This window comes from Trachurus japonicus, chromosome 18 (assembly GCF_045865225.1).
Source record: "Trachurus japonicus isolate A0001 chromosome 18, Traja_1.0".
Classification (NCBI taxonomy): domain Eukaryota; kingdom Metazoa; phylum Chordata; class Actinopteri; order Carangiformes; family Carangidae; genus Trachurus; species Trachurus japonicus.
The window spans coordinates 25,658,879-25,682,089 of NC_140924.1; the positions used below are offsets into that span (position 1 = coordinate 25,658,879).

Below are 23,211 nucleotides of genomic sequence, written 5' to 3' on the forward strand. Positions count from 1 at the left end.
ATCTGTAATTTGTGTAATTGATTCATCAAAACATTTTTATGATGCACAATGGTCAATATAATGCATATTGAACCAAGACAAAAAATATAATGACAATTGAGAGATTTACCACCAAATTCCACTTTTTACCTGTACTGTAGTATCAAATTTGAATGCACATTTTCTGTACGATTTTACTATATAATAAAATGCAAAAAATTACGTAATTATAACTTCCTTCAACAGATTAAGTGCTCATGTTGAAATATCAGTAAACATTTCAAAGAAAATTTCACTGGAAAATTTTCACAATTACATTTTTTTTTTTTTTTTACCTTGATCCAGCGAGTTGGGAATTACTTGAAGGAGGCCATCTTGGATTGTCCCATGTTCTGTGTCCGAATTGTTGGTATCCACCAGGGGGTGGAAGACACAAGAGGGTGTTTAGTAAAGTTTTTTTTTTTATCATATAGTGATGCAATAGGTCTCAGAAATGCTTGTATCAAATTTGATACATTTGGCTCTCTGCTTTTACCTGCTGTCTGTTTCATCACACCAAAGCTGCCAGGACAGAGAGACAGTTGGTGCTGGTGTGTTCACAACCAGAACATTTCTGTATCATGAATTAATGCTGATGTTTATGAAGCTTGTGAAGTGAAAGTAGATATAGGTCCGTTTATGTACAGACACATACACAGCTTTTACTCTCTCTATAAATAGTATGAAAGTCATCGGTCTCTGGCTCCTCCTCATCATGTCTTTGTTCCTCTCAGATGAAGACTGGATGGACGACTTCATTCAGTATTGGGGGCAGATGTTGTTGTAGTCTGTTAAAGTTTATCTTCGACAGTAGGTGATATTTCACTACTTTTTTTTTTTTTTACTTTCCTTCAGAACCTTGTCTTATGGGGCCTTGTGATTCTCACCTTCTGAACTCAGACCACAGCATGCTGTCTCTTCCTGTCAAACAAGTGATGTGTATCTCACTCACTCCACCCACCACAGACCAGTGCATTGTCCCTATTAAGTCAGTTTGACAGTGGTCGGAGTCTTTTCTGACTCCTCCTCCATTGTTTCCTCTTAGACAAGAGGCAGAAAACTTAAGGTCCACACACAAAGACACAGACAGAAACACAACTGTGTGAGGAAATATTACACATTTATTTATTTTTGGCATTCAGTCCTTCACTACACACACACAAAGGACAACAAGGTGTGAATATGACAAAGCCTCAGCTCCATCCTGAGCTGCTCTTCTAGACGTTTCCTGACTCTATCTGGTGGCAGCGTACACAACGCTGGTCTCCATTTCTCTATCTGATGCAGGCCTGCGGTGTCTTTTTGGTTTGGCCTGGAAACTTAGAGCTGCATAGTTCAGGTCGTCTGAGTCCAGATTCTGGAGATTATAATCATAAAAACAATTATTCATAACCATGATATTAACTATAGAGGACCAGTAGGACTTCCTGCTTGACTGAACTTGAACTGTTTCACGACTGTTGCAGGACAATGGTACAAAAATCATCATTTTCATTGAACAGAGTCATCAATCGCAACAGGTATCATTGCATCAGTCAAATAATGAAAGTTGAACTGGTCCTGTCAGTGAAACCTGAGCTAACGAGATATCTATCAGAGTAAAAGATGTTTTACCTGGTTTCTTCCTGTCTGTGGTTCTTCACTCACAGCTACAAAAGACAAAAGTCAAATATTACTGACTGTACATTGTGTGGAAGTTGAGTTTTCCATGATGCATTCATACGAGCGTGTGCAACAAAATATAAAATCTAATTAAGTTGTACCTCTCTGAAGTTTTCTGATTTTAACAGCCAGAGCAGCAACGACTACGATGAGGAAAACAGTCAGAACACCCAGAACCAGAGCAACCAGGATCAGACTCATCAGGTTTGCCATTCCACCAGGCTCTGCTACAATATAAATCATAGATCAAACTTTGGTTGCTTTAGATGTGGTTCATGTTGAAGTTGCACTATGGAAACATATAGAAAGAAAATCTTACCTTCAGATTCATTATGGTCCTTATTATCAGATTCATCATCACCTGAAAAAAACTGAGATTCAGTTATTTGACATGTTTCAAGTTACATTTCTTTCTTTGTGATGCTTTTATTCTACTGTGACATATAATATTGCAGTTGAATGAAAACAGCATAGGCTTTGGAACATGATGATGTGAAAATTAAATGTGAGAGATTGGATTTACATCTTACCTTGAACATTTAAATGTATCATATCAGTGATGACTGTGTGTCTGTCTTGGTAAAATACACAGAAATACAGTCCAGAGTCAGATAAATCCACTTTGTTGATCTTCAGGAGGACAGTGGAGATGTTGGAGCTCATTTCAAATCTACTAAATCCATCACAGGGTGAAGCTTCTCCCTCAGACACGGACATAGAGCAGACAGAGCTGACTCTGGTTCTGTTGACCACTCTGTACCAGTGTGACAGAGTTGGATTACTTTTGATTTTGGAGCACTGCAGTGTGATGTTTCTACCAGGCTGGACGTCCACAATGTGAGACACTGAGACAGAGATCCAGTCTGAAACAAACAGCAGAGACAATGAGAGTGTATAAAGTAACAGAGCTCCTCTTCATTAATCTAGATGCTGATGCTTCACTGGTTGAGTCACACACTGTTAGTTTATAATAAAGTACTTACTGATGCAGCAGAGACATAAAGCTGTTATCAAGCTGAAGCTCCTCATTGTTGCTGTCGATGGAGTCACTACAAAGATGGCTTCATCCACCGAGCTCATATAAAGAGGTGTAGAGGGGCGGAGTGTGTGTAGTCTTTCATCTCACCGTCACACTAAAGACCGTTTGTTCTAGAACGCCTCCAAAACATTTTTCTCACTTGCATCTCAGGAGTCGTTTTTTAAAGATGAAAAAATAGAGCAATTTCTGAAATAAAAACAGAATAACTCTGCGAGTAATCCACTTAATTCACTTCAATGACTTCTTATAGGTAGGCAGGTCAATTGTGTGAATTTGACTTATCATAGTTTGTGTCCAACAAAGTAATTCATTTAAGAGGCCAATTGTTTTATAAAAACAAAAACTCAACATTAACAGTGAAGTTCAAGTAACATGATGTTTAATCCATGAGTTGATCTATCACTCATCATGAAGAACACAGTCCCAGAGGGAAAATCCAGACATTGATGACCTGAACCTTAGTAGTATTTTGTATATCTCTATTCTATTCTTTTATAGTACATGTGCATTTATAGTTTATGCATATAGTATATGCATATCTTTTGCATTAGAATATTTTAATTAATTCTATTTTGTTTTATTTAAATTCTTAATTCTCTAAATTCTTATTCTATTCTATTTTTGGTATACCTTTATGTTTGCACCTGACACCAAGACAAGTTCCTTGTGCTGTAAACTGACTTTTACTGCTCTGATTCTGAACTAATCAGCTCTGAGTTTCCGGAGGAGGCCTGTGTCAGAGACAGAGAGGGATGGAGACAGATATTGCGTTCACTGCCTCTATTGAGACTTGTTCACCAGGAAAGTTAATGTCAATTACTGATTTTGTTGAAAAAAATATACTTCTGTAGTTAAGAAGCCACTGACAGTCGTCCAGAGTCTTTTATATTGAGAGTTAGATGAAGATCTGCAGCAGTAGAGGTGTGAATGAGGTCACACCACCTTTGATCAGAGTACAACTGGTCTGCACTCATATGCAACAGCCGGCATGTGAAGGCCCTGGTTCTCTGCTCGTTGTTTTCCATTGTGGTGTCAAACGTCACTTTTAGAGAAGCTCAAACAGAAGTATCAACCACAGGAAGACAGGCCTTCAGCTCTCTGCATCATAACCACACACAAGGCTTTTTGTTCTTTGTACTGTTTCATGATAAACATATTTTTAGTCCGTTTTCTTAATTTGATCCTACTTCAGTGTATCGTCTCATAGTCTACCTATCTACTTCCTACATCGTGCATATGCAAAACCAGGAAATGCTGGAAATCCACGATGCCACACAAGTGAAAATATATTTTCTAGTTACATTGCAACATGAAAAAGAAAAGCCCATATATTGACATTTGTATTTCCCATAATGTTCCATGCTGTGTAGTGTGATGACCTGTTAAACTTAGAGTGACCTGTCTCTGTTGAAGACGTGAAGTGTAACTCACAGCTCCTCCCTCCCTGCAGACTCCTCCTCCTCTTTGTTGTCAGTGTTACACAGGAAACTCACCTTCATTGGTTCATATCACATTTCATCAACCTCTGTTCAAGAGGAGTTTCTTATGTGTTTGTATTTTTCTCTCAGCTGTCTTTCAAACAAGTGATGAGTTCACCTCCCTCCTCAGAAACATCAGTGTCCTGTTCTGGCTCCTCCTCTGACAAACCTCTGAGCATCTTCTGTTTCCTCTTCAGATCACAATCAAAGACTAAACAAGCTGCTGTGAAGTGACTGAGTGAATGAAAGCTGATCTTTACCCACATCTATCACCCTGTGTCTTCACAGAGGGATGATCTTAACTCTCTGCTTCTACCTGCTGTCTGTTTCATCACAGCAAAGCTGCCAGGAAAGAGAGACAGTTGGTGCTGGTGTGTTCACAACCAGATCATTTCTGTATCATGAATTAATTCCTGGAAGTCTGGCTAGCACTTTAATCTTGAAGTGTGAATGCTGATGTTTATGAAGCTTGTGAAGATAAGCTTATGTAGGTCAGTTTGTGTGCAGACACGTACACAACTTTTCTTCTCCCTATATGAGTAGTTTAACATTCGTCAGTCGATGAGACTCATCATCATGGCCCTCATTTATCAAACGTGCGTACACCAGCTCTGACCAGGTGTACGCACTTTTTGAACCAGCGTAGAACATGCAGGAACCAGTGCTGCTGTGTCAGAATGATAATTAAACCATACTAATGCAGCAATGCAAAATGAATAAGTAAAATAAATAAATACAAGTCTGTGTTGAAAACTTAACTCGACATTTATAAAAAACCACGATATGACAGATGCTCATTAATCAGCTGTGTAAACACGAAAGAGTCAATGACAGACACCACTGTCTGAGGAAATATTACACATTTATTTTTTGACATTGAATACTTCACCACACACACAAAAAAACGTAACAAGGTGTGAATATGGCAAAGCCTCAGCTCCATCCTGAGCTGCTCTTCTAGACGTTTCCTGACTCTATCTGGTGGCAGCGTACACAACGTTGGGCTCCATCTCTCTATCTGATGCAGGCCTGTGGTGTCTTTTTGGTTTGGCCTGGAAACTTAGAGCTGCATAGTTCAGGTCGTCTGAGCCCAGATTCTGGAGATAATAATCATAATGATTAATATTATAGATAAAGGGATAGTTCAACATTTTGGCAAATTGGCCCATTTAGTTTTATAGTTTTAGGAGTACCACGCTATGAGATAACGGAACGTTATAGACAGAGTTGTTTTCGGGGAAAATGCAGAGACTGCTTGACGAAAAAATGCCTCCGATGGGAGCGCGCATCATCGGTTTTGCATGAATTTACCTTGAAAACAACTCGTAACGTTCCATTATTATCTCATAGCGTGGTGAATGTGCAAGTCACAACTGAGAGTGTTTTCGAGTTGTTGAACTGTGTATTTGATGAGTTTGATGAGGGACACCAAGAAATCCCAATAGCCTCCCTAGCGTAGCTCTGAGCAGCTATCTGCTTGCCGTTCTACCTACTGCTAAAACTATAGGTATTATGGCAATGGGCGAATTTGCCAAAATGTTGAACTATCCTTTTAAATTACCAAAATATTAACTGAAGTAAAAGAGGACCAGTAGGACTTCCTAATTGACTGAACTTGAACAGTTTGATGCCTGTTGCAGGACAATGGTACAAAAATCATTTGTTTAGATTCACCTTTCAGACATCAACCTACTCTGTACAGATTAAAGCAGAAGTAAGTGGTCCGGTCGTTTTCGCTAATGCTGCGTTCCAGGCAGGCTTTTGAAATCGTAAATTACAGCTTCAAGTCACAACTTACGACTTTGTAGCGTTTCAGGCAACCCACTCGTGTTTTTCCGACCTGTTTTACCGGTGAAAGTCACTATAACGGCCACTCGTAACTTCCGACCGGTGAACTCGTACCAGATCGAACTGGTACGACTTCACGGTCGGAAAAATACGAGTTTCCTTGAATGCACCATAACAGTCCTCGTCCCTACGTCGCCACATTCACGGCGTTCCTTGGCTGCACACACAGCCCTGCATGCCGTTCTCTCTCCTCATTGGATAAAAACTGTAGGATACGATAAATGTTTTCTCCTCGGCTCAGAGCAGAGCAGAGTGACTGACAGACCCGTGTTTCAGTCCAAACACTCTATGTAAGTGATTGCTGTCGGAAGATATAACTATTTAAGACTTATATTAACACAAATATATCACTTACTTCTGCTTTAAGGGGTTTCCACCAGTTTATTATAATCAAACCACTTTGTATAAAAACTTGGATAAAATGTTTTGACACATTTCTTGATTTAAATAATAAATCATCCAGCTTTTGGTCGATGATTTTCCTTGGTTCTTTGAACACAGTCATCAATAGCAACCTCATTGCATCAATCAAATAATCAAGGTTAAACTGGTCCTGTCAGAACTGAGTTAACGACGTATCTCAGAGTAAAAGATGTTTTACCTGGTTTCTTCCTGTCTGTGGTTCTTCACTCACAGCTACAAAAGACAAACGTTAAATATTACTGACTGCAGTTGTGGAGTTTTCCATCATGTTGACACAATTTACATGAGTATGTGCAACAAATTATAAAATCAAATTACGCTGTACCTCTGTGAAGTTTCCTGATTTTAACAGCCAAGACAATAATGCAGATGATGAAGAAAACCATCAAAACACCCAGAACCAGACCAACCTGTATCCCACTTCTCCAGTTGTTCATTCCACCAGACCCTGCTACGATAAGAATCATAGATAAACCTCGGGTTGCTTTAGACATGGTCTGTATTGAAATTGCTCTGTCGTAACAGAGAGAAGGAGAACCTCACCTTCAGAGTCAACATTGTCTTTATTGTCAGATTCATCATCACCTGAAAAAACAAAGATTCCGTTTATGGTTGTTTCTTTGTACTGCTTTCACTCTATTGTCACATTATATCAGAGATACAGTAAACATAATGGAAAATGTCTGAAAGAGATTAGACTTAAATACAATCTTACCTTGAACATTTAACTGTGTTGTATCACCAATGACTGTGTGGCCATTTATGTAAAATCCACAGAAATACAGTCCAGAGTCAGATGAATCCACTCTGTTGATCTTCAGAGAGACAGTGAAATTGTTGGAGCTCATTTCAAATCTACTGTCAAATCCATCACAGAGTGAAGCTTTGGTTACAGCCCAAAACATAGAAGAGACACAGCTGGCTCTGGTTCTGTTGACCACTCTGAACCACTCTGTAGTAGTTGTGCTTTTGGAAATGTTGGAGCACAGCAGTGTGATGTTTTCACCAGGCTGGACGTCCACAGTGTGAGACACTGAGACAGAGATCCAGTCTGAAACAAACAGCAGAGACAACAAAAGAGCTGATGACACAACAGCAGAACATCTTGAATGATGTTTCTGATGAATGATCCAACAACAGAACTTACAGCAGAGAAGTAAAGCTGACATCAAGGTGAGACTCTTCATTGTGTGTTGATCGTCCTGCTGCAGAGACACTTAACGTCTCTGAGCTCTTGTACCGGGGGTTTGCTTAGAAAGAGGTGGAGCCTGTCAATCAAAGTGACCACATTAATGATGCAAAGCCTGTGAACTCATTCAGGCAGCCAACTGAGTTGCACTGTTTTACTGTATAATCCTTGACATGTCTCTAACAGTCATTCACACCCTTCCAATTTTGGCTTTCTGTTTCCAAAATCTACCCATCTTCCTCTTTGCCCGTCAGTGACACTGCTTCCCCTCAAAAAGCCTATTGCATAGTTTCAGGCCAACCACCACCTCAGCCTCCATCTGCAGGCTCTGGAGGGTCAAGATATTTCCTCATCACTCAGATATACTGTACGTTTAATGAAATCCTGTTCACAGGGAGTGATGAGGTCAGAGCTTTGACGCCAAACTCTAAATGAATACTGAAGCTGCAATAAATATTTCAAGTGTGAGTTGTCTGACTGAAATTACTTGGAATGACCATGTGTTCACTGTTTCAGAGAACACTGTTCACTGGTCCCATTTTTCTTCACTGAAGTATTGTATTTGACATTGTGAATCCCTTTCTACTTCTTGATAAACCTAACTCAATCGGCCTCTCTCAAAGAGCTCTCCTTTTGTTTAATTCATACTAGGGATGGGCAATAAGAGATACAATAAAATAAGTAAATAAAATCAAAATGTGTCTGCTAATAAATGTAAAAATCTAAATGTTTAATACAAATAACATAATTAAATAAATAAAAAATAAAACAACAATTGTAACTTACATTTGAATGAAATAAAATGTCAAAGCAAGGTCATTTTATGTGTATAACCCATTTTTACAAACAGTTTGTCAACATCCTCTGCCCTTAGACCCTCACATCCACTGAGGAAAAACTCCTAAGAAAACCCAGGAGAAACCTCAGTGTGAGCAACAGAGGAGGGATCCCTCACTCAGGACGGGCAGACGTGCAATAGATGTTGTATACAGACAAGGAAACAGTTTATAACATGGAATATGGAAATGGTATCTTTCAGTTAACAAGAATGGGCTCTATGCACAGTTCCACTATTTCCTGAATTTAAGGTAGCTCCTTTTCCTGTCTTACATTATTGGACAAACTGATTAATCCAGGTGTGTCTGACCATTGTGAGTACTCAAGACACAACTGGATTAATCAGTTTGTCCAATAATGTAAGACAGGAAATAAAGGAGCTGCCTTAAATTCAGGAAGTAGTGGAGCTGTGCGTAGGGCCCATTGATGAAAGGAGCTTCTGGTGGGAAGGCTAGATTATATACAGGAAGGATTTTTTTTAAGGACTAAATACCAAACGAGGAGCTTCTTGATCTGCCCATCCCCAATGAGAGCCTCTATGTATGTAATGTCTGTTACTGTCACTGTAACTGCTGTATGAACGTCTTATGTTGGACCCCCTTGAAAAAGAAATCTCAAGGGGATATTCATAAATGAATTGCAAACATTGTAATACAAAAGATCTTTGTAAACTTGTCGTCACACATCTGAAATAAAGAGACAAGAGATTTGCCAGCTGACATGAGGGTGGAGTCTATCTGGACAGGTCACCAGTTTATTACAAAGTCACATAGAGATGAACAATGCATACACATGCACATTCATATGAGAGATATAGAATCACCAACCTACTGATAGAGTCTGTCTGTGGACTGTGGGAGGAAGCTGAAGAACCTGGAGAGAACCCACACAGGCAGAGGGAGAACATGCAAACTCCACCCAGAAAGACCTCAGGCCTGGAAATCAAACCCAGAACCTTCTTGCTGAGAGGAAACAGTGCTAACCACAGGAGCACCGTGCCACCCAAGTCAGTGGCAGTTTATAGAAACTATAGTTTAAAGATTAACACAGAGGTGATTTTTTTGTCTTCTGTGCATAATTGATGCGTTTATTGAAAATTCATATGAGTCAATTCAGCAGTTGTTGAGCCAGCAAAGATGCAGAAAAGTGAAGGTGTCCAGGCAGAGAGCAGCAAGAAGCAGGAGAGAGGCTTTCAGCACAGGAAATACAGTTGGTCTCATCTGAATCAAACAGTGAGACGGTGGTTTCACCACATGTGCCTGGGTTCCAGCTACTTCCTGAATCTGATGGCATCGTAGATAACATGAGTTTCCACCTCTCTGAGTGAAGCAGGTCTCTTGTTCTTCATTGTCTTTGAGAGGAGCCTCAGAGCTGCCGCTGAGTTCAGGTCATCAGAGTCCAGATCCTGTAAAACAGAGTTTACAGTCAAAAACATGGAGCCTTCTCAGAAAGCAGCACAGATTATGTGAGGATCAGGCTTCCAAGAGGAAAGAGTGGACCTCTAAGTGATTAGTAGTTATGACTTTAACCCAGTCCTGTTGCTTCTTTGCTGTGTTGCTAACCTTCCTTCTGGCCATGTCCATTTGTTTTCAACGAAGCTGACGTGAAATCAATTCATGGAGCTGTGGATAACGTTATTCATCATATACACGTTACAATGTGAATTTGTGTAGTCTTATTTGTTAAAAACAAGACATTAATGGTTACGGGGCACGTTTGTGTCGCGGTGCTGCAGAGACGAGAGCTGAAACGCCGGGTCGGTGGCTGTGCAATTGCAAGTGTGGTTTTGGGCCAACAGATGCTAGGTGGATGTCAGAGAGCCTCCACTGTCCATGTAACAAGTTACAAATCATAATAACCATCACAATTACTCCGAAGCTGTTTAATTAAGGCAAAAATGTAGCATAGTTCCTCTTTTAAGGTTGTATGTCCGTGGTTGAAGGTGCTGAAACAGTATGAGTATTGTTCAAAGTTTAATCAATGTTATTTAAAAAAAAAAAAAAAACGTGATTCACCTTGTTACTTTCAGGATGCTGCTGTTCATTTGCTGCTCAGTGATAAAAGACAGAGTCTGATTAGTGTATTAGTTACTGACCAGATACCTTGCTCCGGTCCTTTTTGTCACAATTTCACACAACATACCACAAAATAAGAAACAAATACTACATCAGCTGTACCTGAATGAAGTTTACCAGCCAGAACAATGATGACTACAGTGAGGATACCAGTCAGAACTCCCAGTATCATCGTCGTCAGGTTTGTCATTTCACCAGATTCTTCAACAACAAAGATAACAGATCAACTGGTGGATTTCGACATGGTTCATATTGAAGTTACACACTCTATGGTAACAGAGAGAAGAAGCTCACCTTCAGAGTCAACATCTTCTTCATAGTCAGATTCATTATCACCTGAAAAAACAGTTCAGTTAAGTTACAGTTTTTCCTTGTGATGTTTTTACTTTGCATCATTATGTTAGATATACAGTGAGCACGATGATGTGAAAAGGGCATGTTAGAGATACTTAAATACTTAAATACAAACTTACCTTGAACATTTAATTGTGTTGTATCACCGATGACTGTGTGTCCCTTTGAGTAAAATCCACAGAAATACAGTCCAGAGTCAGATAAATCCACTCTGTTGATCTTCAGAAAGACAGTGGAGACGTTGGAGCTCATTTCAAATCTACTGTCAAATCCATCACAGGTTGAGGGTTCTCCCTCTGATCCATACATAGAGGAGACACAACTGACTCTGGTTCTGTTGACCACTCTGAACCACTCTGTCTGAGTTGGATCACTGGAAACGTTGGAGCACAGCAGTGTGACGTCTCTACCAGGCTGGACGTCCACAGTGTGAGACACTGAGACAGAGATCCAGTCTGAAACAAACAGCAGAGACAATGAGAGTGTATAAAGTAACAGAGCTCCTCTTCATTAATCTAGATGCTGATGCTTCACTGGTTGAGTCACACTGTTAGTTTATAATAAAGTACTTACTGATGCAGCAGAGACATAAAGCTGTTATCAAGCTGAAGCTCCTCATTGTTGCTGTCGATGGAGTCACTACAAAGATGGCTTCATCCACCGAGCTCATATAAAGAGGTGTAGAGGGGCGGAGTGTGTGTAGTCTTTCATCTCACCCGTCACACTAAAGACCGTTTGTTCTAGAACGCCTCCAAAACATTTTTCTCACTTGCATCTCAGGAGTCGTTTTTAAAGATGAAAAAATAGAGCAATTTGTGAAAGGAATATTCTGTGAATTTCAGCCTATTATCCAGTCTGAATTCAACTTATCATAGTGAATCCTATGAGAGTCATGCCCACTATGTGTCCAACAAAATAATTCATTTAAGAGGTGAACTGTTTTATAAAAAACAAAACCTCATCATAACCAGTGATGTTAAAGTCCCATGATGTTTAATCCATGAGTTGATTTATAGCTCATCATGAAGAACACAGTCCCCAGAGGGAAAATCCAGACATTGATGACCTGAACTAATCAGTTCTGAGTTTCAGGGGGAGGCCTGTGTCAGAGACAGAGAGGGATGGAGACAGATGTTGTGTTCACTGCCTCTGCTGAGACTCAGGAAACCTGTGGAACTGCAGCTCAGAGTGGAGGAAGCAAAGTGATACTGTCATTTTGTCCATCAGAGGAGTTAATGTCACTTGTTACTGAATTTGTTGCCAAAATATAGTTTTGTGGTAAATTTCTTGCTTCATGTCAAACAGTGATAACTTGTAGAGTGCAGAGTTAAATTCTGTGTGTGGAGGAGGCGGAGCCTGAGAAGCCACTGACAGTCGTCCAGAGTCTTTTATATTGAGAGTTAGATGAAGATCTGCAGCAGTAGAGGTGTGAGTGAGGTCACACCACCTTTGATCAGAGTACAACTGGTCTGCACTCACATGCAACAGCCGGCATGTGAAGGCCCTGGTTCTCTGCTCGTTGTTTTCCATTGCGGTTTTCGAATGGCGCTTTTAGAGACGTTTAAACAGAAGTGCCAACCACAGGAAGACAGGCCTTCAGCTCTCTGCATCATAACCACACACAAGGCTTTTTTTCTTTGTACTGTTTCATCAAAAATATATTCTTAGTCCATTTTCGTTATTTGATCCAACCTCAGTGTATCATCTCATAGTCTACCTGTCTACTTCCTACATCGTGCATATGCAAAACCAGGAAATGCTTGAAATCCATGATGCCACACATATGTATTATATTAATAAGTGCAAAAAGAAAAAGAAGAGCAGAAAAAATGGTATTTGTATTTCCTATAATGTTCCACGCTGTGTAGTGTGATGACTTGATGAATTTAGAATGAACCGTCTCTGTCAAAGACGTGAAGTGTAACTCACAGCTCCTCCCTCCCTGCAGACTCCTCCTCCTCTTTGTTGTCAGTGTTACACAGGAAACTCACCCTCATTGGTTCATATCACATTTCGTCAATCTCTGTTCAAGAGGAGTTTCTTATGTGTTTGTATTTTTCTCTCAGCTGTCTTTCAAACAAGTGATGAGTTCACGTCCCTCTTCCCTCCTGTCAGAAACGTCAGTGTCCTGTTCTGGCTCCTCCTCTGACAAACCTCTGAGCATCTTCTGTTTCCTCTTCAGATCACAATCAAAGACTAAACAAGCTGCTGTGAAGTGACTCAGTGAATGAAAGCTGGTCTTTACCCACATCTGTCACCCTGTGTCTTCACAGAGGGATGATCTTAACTCTCTGCTTTTACCTGCTGTCTGTTTCATCACAGCAAAGCTGCCAGGACAGAGAGACAGTTGGTGCTGGTGTGTTCACAACCAGATCATTTCTGTATCATGAATTAATTCCTGAAACTCTGGCTGGCACTTTAATCTTGAAGTGTGAATGCTGATGTTTATGAAGCTTGTGAAGAGAAAGTAGGTAGGTAAACAGTCAATGACAGACACCACTGTCTGAGGAAATATTACACATTTATTTTTTGACATTGAATACTTCACTACACACACACACAAAAAAAAAAAACATAACACGGTGTGAATATGGCAAAGCCTCAGCTTCATCCTGAGCTGCTCTTCTAGACGTTTCCTGACTCTATCTGGTGGCAGCGTACACAACGCTGGTCTCCATCTCTCTATCTGATGCAGGCCTGCGGCGTCTTTTTGGTTTGGCCTGGAAACTTAGAGCTGCGTAGTTCACGTCATCTGGACCCAGATTCTGGAGATTATAAGCATAATGATTAATATTATAGATATATTAAAGGGATAGTTCAACATTTTGGCAAATTGGCCCATTGCCATAATCCCTATAGTTTTAGGAGTACCACGCTATGAGATAACGGAACATTACGAGACAGAGTTGTTTTCGGGGAAAATGCAGAGACTGCTTGCCGAAAAACTGCCCCCATGGGAACGTGCATCAGCAGTTTTGCATAAATTTACCTAGAAAATCTTATTATCTCATAGCATGGTGAATGTGCATATCACAACTTGTCCATGAGAGCGTTTTGGAGTTGTTGGATTGTGTATTTGATGAGTTTGATGAGGGAAACCCAGAAATCCCTACTGCTAAGACTATAGGGATTCTCACACCACTTTGTATAAAAACCTGGATAAAGTGTTTTGAGACATTTCTTGATTTAAATATTTAATCAATCATCCAGCTTTGGGTTAATGATTCTCATTGGTTCTTTGAACACAGTCATCAACAGCAACATCATTGCATCAATCAAATAATCAAGGTTAAACTGGTCCTGTCAGTGAAAACTGAGTTAACGACGTATCTCAGAGTAAAAGATGTTTTACCTGGTTTCTTCCTGTCTGTGGTTCTTCACTCACAGCTACACAAGACAAACGTTAAATATTACTGACTGCAGTTGTGGAGTTTTCCATCATGTTGACACAATTTACATGAGTATGTGCAACAAATTATAAAATCAAATTGCACTGCCCTGCTAAGCCAGACCGCAGTAACTACGTGAAAATTCCAAATTGAGTTTTTTGTAAAATTGAACTTGTCAATAAATGTTTTATCTTGTGTAAAATTTTCAGCGGTCAATTTTGCTCAGTTTTAGAGATATGAGGTATGAAAAATTGCAGTAACTACAAAATCACTCTTGAAACTGAGCCAGACCGCAGTAACTACAGTTACTGCACTCTGTATCTGTTTCCCTGTACAAAATCACACTCAAAACTGAGCCAAACCACAGTAACTGCGCAGTTACTGCACTCTGCCTCTTTTTCCCTGTACCTCAGCTGCAGTTACTGCGCTCTATTACACACCGCTAGCCAGTTACGGTAGCTAGCTAACATTAGCTTCGACAGGTTAGCACAAGCACATAAAAATTTAGCTAAACACTGGACATTAATGTTAGCTCACTAAAGTTTGTACTGTCAAATTATTAATCACTTTTGAGGTGGTCAAAGTTAGTAATTAAAGCAGAAGTAAGTGATATATTTGTGTTAATATAAGTCTTAAATAGTTATATCTTCCGACAGCAATCACTTACATAGAGTGTTTGGTCTGAAACACGGGTCTCTCAGTCACTCTGCTCTGCTCTGAGCCGAAGAGAAAACATTTATCGTATCCTACAGTTTTTATCCAATGAGGAGAGAGAACGGCATGCAGGGCTGTGTGTGCAGCCAAGGAACGCCGTGAATGTGGCGACGTAGGGACGAGGACTGTTATGGTGCGTTCAAGGAAACTCGTATTTTTCCGACCGTGAAGTGGTACCAGTTCGATCTGGTACAAGTTCACTGGTCGGAAGTTACGAGTGGCCGTTATAGTGACTTTCACCGATAAAACAGGTCGGAAAAACACGAGTGGGTTGCCTGGAAACGCTACAAAGTCGTAAGTTGTGACTTGAAGCTGTAATTTACGATTTCAAAAGCCTGCCTGGAACGCAGCATTAGCGAAAACGACCACGGACCACTTACTTCTGCTTTAAGTAATGAAAGCTGGAAGAAAACAACAACATTGTAGTTACTGCACTTTGCCTCAGCATTACCTGTCTATCTGTGTAAGGAAACCTGTCACCAGAGCGCAGTATCTGCTTTTTAGGGGTAAAATGTAAAATATGTGGTCATATATTTAATTGCATGAATATTACTTAATGAAAACCTGTCAAATCTGTGTATTTTCACTAATCTACCTACAACACATTTGGAAGGCAAATCAAAAAACTTTAAAGCCATTTTTCTCAGTTTCACTGTTACTGCGGTCTGGCTTAGTAGGGCCTCTGTGAAGTTTCCTGATTTTAACAGCCAGGACAATGATGCAGATGATGAAGAAAACCATCAAAACACCCAGAACCAGACCAACCAGTATCCCACTTCTCCAGTTGTTCATTCCACCAGACCCTGCTACGATAAGAATCATAGATAAACCTCGGGTTGCTTTAGACATGGTCTGTATTGAAATTGCTCTGTCGTAACAGAGTCAACATTGTCTTTATTGTCAGATTCATCATCACCTGAAAAAACAAAGATTCCGTTTATGGTTGTTTCTTTTTACTGTTTTCACCCTATTGTCCCATTATATCAGAGATACAGTAAACATAATGGAAAATGTCTGAAAGAGATTGAACTTAAATACAATCTTACCTTGAACATTTAACTGTGTTGTATCACCAATGACTGTGTGGCCATTTATGTAAAATCCACAGAAATACAGTCCAGGGTCAGATGAATCCACTCTGTTGATCTTCAGAAAGACAGTGAAATTGTTGGAGCCCATTTCAAATCTACTGTCAAATCCATCACAGCATGAAGCTTCTCCGTCAGCCCAGTACATCGTGGAGACACAGCTGACTCTGGTTCTGTTGACCACTCTGAACCACTCTGTAGTAGTTGCCATTTTGGAAATGTTGGAGCACAGCAGTGTGACGTCTTGACCAGGCTGGACGTCCACAGTGTGAGACACTGAGACAGAGATCCAGTCTGAAACAAACAGCAGAGACAACAAAAGAGCTGATGACACAACAGCAGAACATCTTGAATGATGTTTCTGATGAATGATCCAACAACAGAACTTACAGCAGAGAAGTAAAGCTGACATCGGTGAGACTCTTCATTGTGCGTATGACAACACGTTCTCACTCCCAGTGCGTCAACAGCCTGACGAACGGTCACTGTCCCTCACCGTCACATACCTGACTCATTAGGTACCCGTTTTTCGTCAGGTTTTGACGCGCTCGGCTTTCAGTTGATTCCAATGCAGTCCCCTTCGCGGCGATATGTGACGCTCAGAGCAAGTGATCCAGCCGAGCCGGCGTGCGGCACTGACAGACGCTGTGAGCAGAGGAAAACTTTTTTTTTTTTTTTTGAACTTTTCCTTAAATCTTTATTGAACCTGATGCTGCTGTGTCTGACGTAGCTTTCGGCAAGGACGTGCTTTCGGTTATTTATTTATTTATTTATTTATTTAGTGATCATGGTGTTTGGTGCAGAATAATCAATCAATCAATAAATAAATAAATTACGTCCTTGTCGGAAGCTGCGTCAGACCAGGAGGGGGGGGGGGTTGTGGATTCTACAGGTGAAGACCACTTCCGCGTTCAAAAAGCTGCTCTGTTTAATCAATATTTTGAAGAAAGATCTGATTATTAGCCATAACGCTGTAACCATCCAAGGAAGACTGTGTAACAATATTATGTGCTTCTGCTGAGTCCAAAAGCCCTGTGTAATATCAACTTTATTTTAAGAAAACACGCTTTGTTTCCAATGTCATATCACAGAGAAGCACTACATTACCCATAATCCTCATATTTATCAGCGACGTGTCTGATTGGTTGAGCTTGCTGTTACCAGCAAATGAAAAAATAAAACAAATTGAGCTTATATTATTTTCTTAGTAACTAAAAGGTCTTAACATCTTTTTTGTTTTCAACATTGAATAAAAAAAGGGTGCTATATTGTTAAAATTCAACAATAAAGTGCATAAAAGTTGGCTTGACTTCTTTCTTTTTTTCTTTTTTTTCATAATTTTCACCAGCATCTTTCCGGTCCACATCACATCACATTTATTGTAATTTTTAATTCAATGAGTGACATTTTATTTTTTATCTGAAAAACATTATTATGAATTCAAGGGTCAGAGGTCACTGGTGTTAAATGTAACCTTTTTGACCCTGTTTCCTTGAATAAATCACTAAGACTTTGATGCGGGAAGCTGAGATTTTGATTTGATTTTGTTCAGAGCACTAGGGACAAAGTTTCTGTAGAATTTCAGACCTGTCGGACCTCCAGAAGGGTCACAGCTGACTGTCCAGGCTCGTTTCTCGGCCTTCAAAGCCTAGATTTAGAAGCCTTTTGTCTAATAACGTCTACATCCTTGGGGTTATAAGGCTGAAAGTTTCATGCATTTGTCCGGGGGCCTAAGGCCATCTACCATGTGCAATTTCAAACCTGTGCGACCTTCACAAGTGTCAAAGGTCGCTGATCTGTGACCTTTTTGACCCCGTTTCCTTGAATAAAACACCAAGACTTTGATGCAGGAAGATGAGCTTTTAATAGGTTGTCCAGAATGTCTAGTAGATTGTGTGTGCACAGATTCAGAGCTCTGTGACATTCAGAAGGGTCACAAATAGCCAAAAAGCAATGCTCCTTTCTCTGACCTCATATTAAAGGAGAAATGCAATTCTTTAATAGCTTCCAGGTGCTTTGGCCTATCAGGTTGAATTTTTAGCTAAAGGAGCTGGTGTACGATCAGGAAGTAGGGGAGCTGTGCATAAAGCCAATTGGTAAGTGTCAAAGGTCACAGGGGTCAAACACCAAAGTGAATCCAGCCATTCCTGCTTTTTCTCAACAAAACATACACGCTTTAAGTTATCATCATGAAATATTAATAGGTTGTATATCAGAGAGTCCTCTATCAGAATATTTTGGTCCCGTTGCTCTAGGGGCCCCAGGGGGCCCCGGGGGGCCACTTGGCTTTCCCATGCTCCCACAGAGTTGGGTCTCGGGGTGATGGATAAAGGCCTCACCATGAGTCCACAGGCCAAGTTTCAAGTGATTTGGTCGGTTTCTATGGAAACGGCGGCCTCAAGGATACAGAGGAATGCGACTGTTTGAAGCCCCACCTCTCGAAAAGCAATGGCTCAATCAGGACCAAACACACATCTACGCGTTCGTCTTGGGCCCCCGAACCATATATTACGAAATCAGAACTGCACGACTTTTGGAAATGTGTTTTGTCTATTTCGGCTTTTCTGACTAAGAGGGTCTCTCAAGCTTTAAGTCTGACAGACTCTGAGTCTGAAAAGCCGAAATAGACAAAACACATTTCCAAAAGTCGTGCAGTTCTGATTTCGTAATATATGGTTCGGGGGCCCAAGACGAACGCGTAGATGTGTGTTTGGTCCTGATTGAGCCATTACTTTTCGAGAGGCGGGGCTTCAAACAGTCGCATTCCTCTGTATCCTTGAGGCCGCCGTTTCCATAGAAACCGACCAAATCACTTGAAACTTGGCCTGTGGACTCATGGTGAGGCCCTTATCCATCACCCCGAGACCCAACTCTGTGGGAGCATGGGAAAGCCAAGTGGCCCCCCGGGGCCCCCTGGGGCCCCTAGAGCAACGGGACCAAAATATTCTGATAGAGGACTCTCTGATATACAACCTATTAATATTTCATGATGATAACTTAAAGCGTGTATGTTTTGTTGAGAAAAAGCAGGAATGGCTGGATTCACTTTGATGTTTGACCCCTGTGACCTTTGACACTTACCAATTGGCTTTATGCACAGCTCCCCTACTTCCTGATCGTACACCAGCTCCTTTAGCTAAAAATTCAGCCTGATAGGCCAAAGCACCTGGAAGCTATTAAAGAATTGCATTTCTCCTTTAATATGAGGTCAGAGAAAGGAGCATTGCTTTTTGGCTATTTGTGACCCTTCTGAATGTCACAGAGCTCTGAATCTTTGCACACACAATCTACTAGACATTCTGGACAACCTATTAAAAGCTCATCTTCCTGCATCAAAGTCTTGGTGTTTTATTCAAGGAAACGGGGTCAAAAAGGTCACAGATCAGCGACCTTTGACACTTGTGAAGGTCGCACGGGTTTGAAACTGCACATGGTGGATGGCCTTAGGCCCTCGGACAAATACATGAAACTTTCAGCCTTATAACCCCAAGGATGTAGACGTTATTAGACAAAAAGCTTCTAAATCTAGGCTTTGAAGGCCGAGAAACGAGCCTGGACAGTCAGCTGTGACCCTTCTGGACGTCCGACAGGTCTGAAATTCTACAGAAACTTTGTCCCTAGTGCTCTGAACAAAATCGAATCAAAATCTCAGCTTCCCGCATCAAAGTCTTAGTGATTTATTCAAGGAAACAGGGTCAAAAAGGTTAAATTTAACACTAATCAGTGACCTCTGACCCTTGAATTCATAATAATGTTTTTCAGATAAAAAATAAAATGTCACTCATTGAATTAAAAATTACAATAAATGTGATGTGATGTGGACCAGAAAGATGCTGGTGAAAATTATGAAAAAAAAGAAAAAAAGAAAGAAGTCAAGCCAACTTTTATGCACTTTATTGTTGAATTTTAACAATATAGCACCCTTTTTTTATTCAATGTTGAAAACAAAAAAGATGTTAAGACCTTTTAGTTACTAAGAAAATAATATAAGCTCAATTTGTTTTATTTTTTCATTTGCTGGTAACAGCAAGCTCAACCAATCAGACACGTCGCTGATAAATATGAGGATTATGGGTAATGTAGTGCTTCTCTGTGATATGACATTGGAAACAAAGCGTGTTTTCTTAAAATAAAGTTGATATTACACAGGGCTTTTGGACTCAGCAGAAGCACATAATATTGTTACACAGTCTTCCTTGGATGGTTACAGCGTTGTGGCTAATAATCAGATCTTTCTTCAGAATATTGATTAAACAGAGCAGCTTTTTGAACACGGAAGTGGTCTTCACCTGTAGAATCCACAACCCCCCCCCCCCCCCCCCCCTCCCCCCTCCTGGTCTGACGCAGCTTCCGACAAGGACGTAATTTATTTATTGATTGATTGATTATTCTGCACCAAACACCATGATCACTAAATAAATAAATAAATAAATAACCGAAAGGACGTCCTTGCCGAAAGCTACGTCAGACACAGCAGCATCAGGTTCAATAAAGATTTAAGGAAAAGTTCAAAAAAAAAAAAAAAAAAAAAAGTTTTCCTCTGCTCACAGCGTCTGTCAGTGCCGCACGCCGGCTCGGCTGGATCACTTGCTCTGAGCGTCACATATCGCCGCGAAGGGAACTGCATTGGAATCAACTGAAAGCCGAGCGCGTCAAAACCTGACGAAAAACGGGCACCTAATGAGTCAGGCATGTGACGGTGAGGGACAGTGACCGTTCGTCAGGCTGTTGACGCACTGGGAGTGAGAACGTGTTGCGTATGATCGTCCTGCTGCAGAGACACTTTATGTCTCTGAACTCTTGTACCGGGGGTTTGGCTAGAAAGAGGTGGAGGCTGCCATTCAGTGTGACCACATTAATGACACAAAGCCTGTGAACTAATTCAGGCAGCCAACTCGAGCTGCGCTGTTTTACTGTACAATACATGCAGGGCCGGCTCTAGGCATAGGCGATATAGGCGGTCGCCTAGAGCGCCAACTGCTGGAGGGGCGCCGCCAGTCAAGGGGAAAAAAAAAAAAAAGGTAATAATAATGATTTATGTCCGCTGGCGCCCCCTCACTTAGTGTTTTCTGTGTAGAAAAAAAACCCCAAAACAAATAAATAAACAATGACAAACATGTTCATAAACTGTGTATAGTCACACACACAGCAGATAGCCTACCTGTCTGCAGCAGGAAGCCGTTTTCTTGTTAGAAACGCCACATTTTAAATTAGATGTGTGGCACAAATGCCGGCGCGTTTGCGTGACCGTCTCCATATGTTTTTTTTTTTCATATTTCGGTCATTTACGCAGAAGAAATGCGGTTCAACTACTGTGATTGGGAGACCGCACGCCCTTGACGACCTGTCAATCGAAACAACAACAGTGAAGCGCTTCGAAACAGCAGAGTCGTTCAGAGGGATAGAGAATATGCATGCATCCATGTGCTATGGAAAGGGAACTCCTGGAGTACAAACCAGGGTTCCACCAGCAGATAGTGATGGACAGTGAGACAGTGATGACGAGTACATACCTGCACAAGGTGATAAAAATAGCAGTAATAATGATATAATACTGTACAGACTTCCAGCTTTTGTATTGTTAGCCTCATATTTGTGGATGTCACCGTTAGAGCGCGCTGTGTATTATGTAAATACAAATGTCTGCACTTTTCAATAGTGTTTTTTTTTTGTTTGTTTTTTTTTTACAGGTGACCACAGCAGCAGTAGCAGTGATGACAGCAGCACTGAAGGAGAGGATGATGCACTTCCTAGCACAGTTACTCCTGCAAGAGCAGCTGCTATCAGAACGAAAAGACATAGGGTGGAGTGGAAGTCAGTGAAACCAAACTCTGCAAAAGAAGTCCCAGTGTGGAAAGCTGCTCATTCAGTACTTTTGAGATTTCTTCGACACCGAGCTTCTAAACAGTATTGTGGAACAGAGCAATCTATACTACATACAAAAAAATCCAAACTGTGTGCTAAAATTGGATTGTAGTAATTTACATGAGTGTTTTGCACTTACTTCGCTCACGAATGTACTGGTCCACTCACTCTCACACACACACACACACACACACACACACACACACACACACACACATACACACCAATAGGGGGAACAGGGGACCTGTCGGGCCAAGCTGCCAAGAGGGGTCTTATGTTTACACTTATTTCGAAAAAACAAACATGGAATATAAAATTTACTTTTAAGGTGTTTTACCATAATATTACTGAAAATGTGACTTTTAATTATTTTTAAAGAAATTGCCAAGAGGGGACTTGGATCTCTGAGCGACATTTACCTATCAAAGAGTGGACCTCCACATACTGCAGTGGAGCTGTCTTCACCCATTCATTCACCTAACGACCCATTCACCTAATGAGTCTTTGTTTACAACAATGACTTTCTCAGTTTCTTTCAAAAATGGATAATATAACTTTAGAGTTATCGTTACTTATTTTAAAGTCTCTGTAGTACAAATTGTATATAAATATATAATCATGGCCACATTTGAGAGTGAATATTTTTTATTGAATTGCATGCAGTTCAGAAGTAACATGACTGCATGCACTAATATCAAGTTCTGCAGTATAAGCAACAACATTTACTTTAAACCGGCTTTAATATAGATTAATTCTTTTTTCTTAACAAAGATAATTTGCTCGTCCGTCTTTACTCATCCATAAATGCGTTGCCTCTGTCATTCTTAGCAGTCCAAGAGGGGATCTACTATCATCTCAATTTTAAATAGTCAAAATGCTCTAGACATTTGGTTTCAACCAATTAATAGGAAATAGGAATGCATTTTATTTATTGTTTTGCATTGCAGAAAAAAGGTCCACACTTGGTTTATATGGAATGACAGGGGTCCACTGTTGGCTGGTGCATAATGACACAGGTTCCCACTTAGTTAGCATGGAGTGACATACACACTCCATCATGTATGAATATGAAAGAAATAAGCAAAAGTGATCATTCTTAAGATATTTTTTTTCATCAAAACTTAACACAAACATTTCTAATAAAGTAGCACCAATAATGTTTTGATTATTTTTAAATGTAGGTTGTACTACTGCAACACACATATCTACAGTCTATTAATTTTTCCCCTACA

The 23,211-nt window shown here is 40.4% G+C and overlaps 3 protein-coding genes and 1 pseudogene across 3 annotated transcripts; all 4 read right to left on the reverse strand.

Annotated features, from left to right (window-relative positions):
• Positions 1–1,252: 1,252 nt before the first annotated feature.
• Positions 1,253–2,709, reverse strand: LOC146969419 (uncharacterized; annotated as a pseudogene).
• A 2,462-nt stretch (positions 2,710–5,171) lies between these two features.
• On the reverse strand, positions 5,172–7,655 carry LOC146969420 (uncharacterized). Its single transcript, XM_085759475.1, has 6 exons — positions 7,619–7,655; positions 7,184–7,519; positions 6,992–7,053; positions 6,794–6,878; positions 6,647–6,681; positions 5,172–5,294 (listed from the first exon to the last, which is right to left on the reverse strand). The coding sequence occupies exons 1-6, from the start codon at positions 7,653–7,655 to the stop codon at positions 5,172–5,174; spliced, it is 678 nt and encodes a 225-aa protein (XP_085615601.1).
• A 2,109-nt stretch (positions 7,656–9,764) lies between these two features.
• LOC146969421 (uncharacterized) lies at positions 9,765–11,542 on the reverse strand. The gene is made up of 5 exons (XM_085759390.1): positions 11,497–11,542; positions 11,043–11,378; positions 10,864–10,905; positions 10,672–10,770; positions 9,765–9,934 (listed from the first exon to the last, which is right to left on the reverse strand). Exons 1-5 carry the CDS (start codon positions 11,540–11,542, stop codon positions 9,765–9,767), a joined length of 693 nt encoding a protein of 230 aa, XP_085615516.1.
• A 2,023-nt stretch (positions 11,543–13,565) lies between these two features.
• Positions 13,566–16,526, reverse strand: LOC146969422 (uncharacterized). Its single transcript, XM_085759392.1, has 6 exons — positions 16,505–16,526; positions 16,073–16,408; positions 15,894–15,942; positions 15,707–15,801; positions 14,276–14,310; positions 13,566–13,688 (listed from the first exon to the last, which is right to left on the reverse strand). Exons 1-6 carry the CDS (start codon positions 16,524–16,526, stop codon positions 13,566–13,568), a joined length of 660 nt encoding a protein of 219 aa, XP_085615518.1.
• Between the last annotated feature and the right edge of the window lie 6,685 nt (positions 16,527–23,211).

Bases quoted from the DNA above. Each gene is read 5' to 3' on its own strand.
- LOC146969420 (XM_085759475.1), bottom strand. From the start codon at position 7,655: ATGAAGAGTCTCACCTTGATGTCAGCTTTACTTCTCT. The intron at 6,879-6,991 runs GTTACGACAGAG...AGTGGGATACAG, and splicing joins GTGAGGTTCTCCTTCTCTCT to GTTGGTCTGGTTCTGGGTGT. The intron at 5,295-6,646 runs GTAAAACATCTT...TATTATCTCCAG, and splicing joins CACAGACAGGAAGAAACCAG to AATCTGGGCTCAGACGACCT.
- LOC146969421 (XM_085759390.1), bottom strand. From the start codon at position 11,542: ATGAGGAGCTTCAGCTTGATAACAGCTTTATGTCTCTGCTGCATCA. The intron at 11,379-11,496 runs GTAAGTACTTTA...TGTTTGTTTCAG, and splicing joins TTTATGTCTCTGCTGCATCA to ACTGGATCTCTGTCTCAGTG. The intron at 10,906-11,042 runs GTAAGTTTGTAT...CTGTTTTTTCAG, and splicing joins AACACAATTAAATGTTCAAG to GTGATAATGAATCTGACTAT.
- LOC146969422 (XM_085759392.1), bottom strand. From the start codon at position 16,526: ATGTCAGCTTTACTTCTCTGCT. The intron at 16,409-16,504 runs GTAAGTTCTGTT...TGTTTGTTTCAG, and splicing joins GTCAGCTTTACTTCTCTGCT to ACTGGATCTCTGTCTCAGTG. The intron at 13,689-14,275 runs GTAAAACATCTT...TATAATCTCCAG, and splicing joins CACAGACAGGAAGAAACCAG to AATCTGGGTCCAGATGACGT.